This window comes from Larimichthys crocea, chromosome XVIII (genome assembly GCF_000972845.2).
Source record: "Larimichthys crocea isolate SSNF chromosome XVIII, L_crocea_2.0, whole genome shotgun sequence".
NCBI classification, from domain to species: Eukaryota; Metazoa; Chordata; class Actinopteri; family Sciaenidae; genus Larimichthys; species Larimichthys crocea.
The window spans coordinates 7,546,659-7,552,658 of NC_040028.1; the positions used below are offsets into that span (position 1 = coordinate 7,546,659).

The window sequence follows — 6,000 nt, forward strand, 5'->3', positions numbered from 1 at the left end:
ATTTTAATAAGCCCTGCTCCCCATGCTACAAAGTTTGAAACTCTGACTCCCATAGTGTCCTGGAAATGGCAAAAATCCCTTCATATTTCCACAAAAATGTTGTGGTTCACTCATTACAATCATGCACCCCCGCTGTGCAAACATGACTCATTTGTGTTGTAATTTCTACACTACTGTCAATTTCGCCAGAACCTACTTCCCGCTGTTATAACAAGAGATACCCACAGAGATATTGCTGAAATAAAATAGAATCATTACTAACAAAACACTGAAAGCCACTGAAAATCCAGCAGTGTAATCGCTAATTGCAAGCCCTCGCTTTGCAAACTACAGTGGCATTTTTTTGTGTTTAGGTTTGTCTGTTCTGGGCTATGGTAAAACTATGGTTCAACATGGCAGACTCCAGTGCATTTGTAGATATAAAAGGTTCGTTCTAAGGTAACAGAAATGTATCAGTTCTTATTTTCAGGTAATTATACACCAATGAAAACATAGGTATCCATATTATATTGCATTTCTGTCATATTCTGTACATAAAGCCCCTTAAATCTTACACACTGGACCTTTAATGCCAGAGTTATATGCATATTGGAGAGACACAAGAGGAGACTGTTTGGAAACAATACTGTTTCACCTGACAATATTCTCACTTCAGCTGTTAAATTTCTTGACGCAGAAGTGCACGGTGATAGCTCACCTCATCGTAGTAGATTCTGAAGTCGGCCTTCTTGCCCCGAAGGTCCCATTGTACGATTGTCCCGCTCTCAAACCCTATAAGCAGCTGTAGAGGGAAGTGGAAAGGAATGCAAAATAAGATATATTAAATACAGGAGCCTAAAAAAAGATGATGAGCTACACCAACAGAGAGTGGAGAGCAAAGTCAACAAAATTTGATCACAGATCAGAGAAGATGGGGCATGCTGAAGGACACGGCCTTTAAGACAGAATAGAGCAAGCAGCTTTCCTGCTGAGAGGAATGACTGCATGACATCTAAAAAGTAAAATGCACTAGAGGCAGAAAAAAAAGCTTTACATTAGTAACACTAGCAGTCACAACTGTAGCAAAGAAGAGTGAAAATGTCATGGGAACAAATACATTATGTACATACATGCGTCTGTAAAGATATGTGGTACCTGGATGAACATGTAGTTTGATATGCATTGAACAAATCGGCGATGCCGTGTTGCACTGCAAGATTCTTACTACAAGACGGCATTAGAAACTATTTTCTCACTGCACTTGTAGAGACTGTATTCAGTTCATGCACTGAAACGTCATTAAAGGAAAAACACTACAACATTACAGACCTGTCTTTGAATGATGTCGAGTAAGGCTAGGATATATAAAACAGTGATTATCAATACTAGTATATAGTTCTTTTAGGTGGGAAGATGATTAAAATCATTTCTATTCCCCACTGTTATGTTTTCTTTCTTAGTGATAATTAGGTAGCTGGCATGGTTTGCTATTTATATATCAAAACATGGAGTGAAAAATAAGGACAAAATGGAAAGGCTTTGAGAAATAACACACATGTATGACCCCCCGTCCTCTCTCTCTGGATCCTGCCCAATTCAGCCTTAAGGTGAAGCTCCTTCTTTTCCTTGTAGCAGCATATACAGCTGTTTCTTTAATTTTTGCGATGAGTGATGGCAGTGTGTGACAGCAGCTGTAAACTTGTGTCTCATTTTTATGTCTTCACTGCTTTTCAAGTCCGGTTTCACACAGGCAGCGAAATTTCATTGGGGAAATCAATACGCTCCTCAATGACCTCTCTTTAAAAACAACCTTCACCTGCCACTTTTCTTTTCAATTTGACTGCAGATCGACCCTGAAAAGCTCAGTATATGTACAATCTGTGTATATGTGAAATACCAGAGAAGGAAAACATGGAAAAAAATAAAAAAATAAAAAACAGGTGAGTTATAATGTGTGGAACATGGTTTTCATTGTGTGAGCAAAAAAGAAAACCAGGCTGAGAGAGTGAGAGGTGAGAAAAAAATAGACATAATGGAAGATAGAAATACAGAAAACAGATAGAGAGAAAGAAAGGATTGAGGCACAGGTGAGGCTGGAGGTCTGCTACATGACAGAGAAAGAAAATGAGGCAGAGATTCACCTTTAAGCAGAGAAGTGGAAAAAAACAAGAGTAGATTGTGGTAACATTAATGTTTATGCTTGAGGAGAAATATGCTTACTCACCTTGCCTTCATCCTTTGGGCTGTCACTCAAATGAACCACAGGTCCTGGATGAGTTTTAGTTGATCTGTAAGAAGAGGGAGAGATAAGAAACATGGGAAAGACAGCAGCAGCAATGGAGTGAAACAATACCGTACGAAAGCCTGTACGCCTTGTTCAGAGAGGACATGGAAATCATGAGTAGAGGGATTCACCTTACTTACATAGTTAGCCGTTCATGTCATAAGCACATTGCTAAGAAGTGTGATAGTATAGGAGCTATATAGAAAAATAACAAGTAATTTATTTATTTCCAGGTGGGAGCCAACCAACTCACAGTATTTATAGTATTAGCATTTATAGTCTTCTATGTGTGAATAAGTTGATACAATGCAATAAAATTCCAGTTTTCCTTTTTTGCTTTACCAAAAATCAACATTATTTCTCATGGACTCCAAACAAGTACATACTGTATATAGTACAACGTGCCTCTGTTGTGGTGCAACGACTGCAACCTGCAATATATTTCTCATTCAAGTATCTCTGTGGTGCATGAAGGAAATAGACTACACAGAGGGATCATTAAGAGCTACACAAAGAGCTACAATAAATTGCACCCAGCAGTTCTCCTACTGGTTTATAATATGCGATCTTAATCCTTGTTTATACTCAAGACCTAAACATTAACATTAGTATCCTGACCAATATTTCACCAACAAAATAAATCTAGCGGACGAATATTTTACAATTCCGACCTCAAAGAGCCACATTTTCTGTAAATATTACAAATTACACAATTCACTGCACTACCTTTGTCCACTGCACCTCAGAGCTGAGCAGCAAGATAAGGGCTTTTTCTAGTCACCAGCAAACTTGACTGTAGCAGCCGCAATCATGATATTTTAACAGAGTGGCTGAAATGTGTGCTGATCTGGGAAACGGAAGTGTGACTGACAGATTCATGTGGGTCCATTTAGTCATGCCTGCTGCCAGAAGGCGATAAAGACATGAAACCACAGCAAGGTCTCAATACATTTCTATTCAGCAGTTAAAGTAGTAATAAGCCACGGTATCAACAAACCACCTGCAATATACAACACCTGTCCAATCACTGAAGTGCTACAATGGGTGAATGCCAAGAGCTAATCTTGCTGCACCAGCCATGCAGAACAAACAATACACTTTCTGATATAACATGCATATGCACTTTTCACCCCAGACCTTTTGTTCATCAACAAACCCACACACAAACACGCACACAGACACACTGTGCCATAGAGGACACTAACTTCTTTTGAGTTTATTAGTATAAAAACAAATTATGAAGTTGTTTGAGAGGAAAAGTGCATAGCAGTTATGGGGTTCTGGATAGAGGGGGGGTGACTAAGAGCCAAGGCTTGTTATTGTGTGCGGAAGGCCTCTTCCTGCAGTCGCACTGTGGAGACAATTATGTGATCTGAGGAGAGTTGCAGACTGACTCTTGATGAAATTAGCCTTTCAGCTTACAAGGCCAGTCTTTGAAATGACACAAAGAAAATTAGAAATGTCTTAAGAAACTTACAAAAACTTAAAAAATACACTGATGAAAAGTGTTTTCAAATGTTGGGTACAGCAATATATTCTGAGAAGCTGTCAGGCTCTGAAACTTCTACATTTTATTGCAGTCTGCTAAACAGAATATTAATTAACAACAAGCTGATTGTCTTAACAATGAGAAACTGTTTCACTATAATATGTACGTTTATATGTATATTATGTTATAATATTATATATACTATATATTATATCCCCTTTTAAAGGTTGTTATGCCCCAGTCTAGGGGTGCCTAGAGCATAACAAGAATAGGCCTCCTCTTCCTCAAGTCCCAAGCAGCCACGTACAGTGATTTGGTTTTGAAGGTAAAGAAAATGATTTATTTACAACACTCTCAAAGAACATAAAAATATAACTAAGGTAGAAGGCTTCAGGGTGGATAACAAATAAAATAACAAGCAAAACGATCCTGTCTGGGAAATAGGATACTGACCTAAGAAAACAAACGACAATAGACTTACCTCCCTAACTACTTTAAACAAGGGAGAATAAGATCAACAAAACTGGCATAGATAATTTTGTTTCTTTTATTTATTTATTTATTTATTAGAAGTAATGGTCTCACAGATGAGCAAATTTGCCTGTCTAAAAGCTTTCATTAATGGTACTAGTGTCCCTGTGCTAATTAAGCAATTACGTTACCTAGTCATCTCAAAGACCAGTGCCAAAAAACATCCACTGTTAAATAAGCCTGCCTGAGGGATCTGGAAATCAGGCTAATTCCCCTACCTTTCGTCCAGTACATGCTGGAAAAGGATCTAAAATACATTGCAATGATGCAAAGGTGTATGTAATGTGCGTAAGCGTTGAGAACAAAGAAGCAAATTAAATTGTATGTTTTAAGAGGATTTTTTCTTTTTTATTGCTGTCATCCAGAGATTGACTGTCAAGGCTGTTGAGATCACAAACATAATGGCAAAGATACCTTGAGCTCCAGCAGGAACCATGGCAACAAATCACTGTTACAAAAGAGTAAATAACAACCAAATTTTCCCCTCAGGCGATCAATACCAGCTTATCTTATTTTATCTTATCTTATAATCGACAAAGAAGGGAGGTAGGGCAGGAAATAGCAAGTCAGCTGCAGAGACAATCATATAGTATCACATATAATCTCATAGCATCACATGTTCAGAAGCCTGTGATGTGCTTCTACGATATCTATAACTATCATAAAGGTAAATTAAATATCAAATGAAGTATCTGTGTAAACAAAAGTATGGTGTAGTTGTATGTCCATATATTGTTTGATAATTGCAATCTATTAAATCTAACTCTAGGTCGATAGTTTTGTACAAATCAATAAATGAGGGTACAAATATCTAATCAAAGGGATTATTTTGCTGATTAACTTAAGGGCATAGTAGAACCACTGATGTGAATTCAGGCATTCACTAAGTTCACTTAGGTATGAATGTGCAAATTGTCCTTGACAGTGAAAAAAAAGTCGCTTTTTCATTAACTAGCATTCACTTGTGTGATGTGCAAGGCCAAAAAGTGTTTTTTTTCTGTATATTTCTATATGTAAGACGTTAACAACATTATCAATGTCACCTTTGAGTCCCCTTGGCACGAAGAGTGTTTTATCATGTATTAATCATTTTTTTAAATTATCAAGTTTTCATGAAGAGTATTCCCTATAGTGTTTCCTGGTTATGTGCACTGGGAGTTTGAAAGTGTTGAATGACTGTCATGTGTATACCTTCAATGTTTTCTAATTTTCACTTTATCAACACCTTAACAGCTTTAAAAAAAAGGTTTAGCAGATGAGAATGAGAAAAGACGTGGAAGGAGTTACATATCAGATGGGCTAAAAGATATATTTATAATGATCCGATGTATAGTAAAACATCCTCAACTTATGTCATAATTTGGGATGGATTATGTGTTTGGACAAAACAGCTAGCTGACTACATGAAGCTCTTTAATTGTTTTGTAACATTTAGGTCTTAAGTCAGTGAGCTGCATCCCATGTAGAAACCTCTTCCTTAGCTCAGTGAAATATAATTTATTAAGGGAGGATAGGATCCCAGGAAGCAAACACAACTAAATACTTTTAAGACTCAATACAACAGTTGGCCAATGGATCTGTATTATCTGATCAGAAACAGTTTGTCAACTTCTTTTGGTTAACAGCTACACATTTTGCGCATATTTGTTTATCAGAAAGGATCTTCATGGTCTGTTTCATGCATATCTGCTGCATTACTGCACATTTTTTCTTCTTT

The 6,000-nt window shown here is 37.2% G+C and overlaps 1 protein-coding gene across 13 annotated transcripts in view; it reads right to left on the bottom strand.

The window, feature by feature from the left end:
• stxbp5l (syntaxin binding protein 5L) overlaps nt 1–6,000 on the bottom strand; it is a 128,169-nt gene that overhangs the window by 45,761 nt on the left and 76,408 nt on the right. For all 13 annotated transcript variants that reach the window (XM_019268938.2, XM_019268935.2, XM_027290995.1 and 10 more), the window contains exons 6-7: nt 2,204–2,267; nt 698–781 (exon numbers count right to left, since the gene is read on the bottom strand). In XM_019268938.2, the coding sequence (XP_019124483.2) occupies nt 698–781; nt 2,204–2,267 (148 nt within the window). The remainder of the gene's footprint in view (nt 1–697; nt 782–2,203; nt 2,268–6,000) is intronic.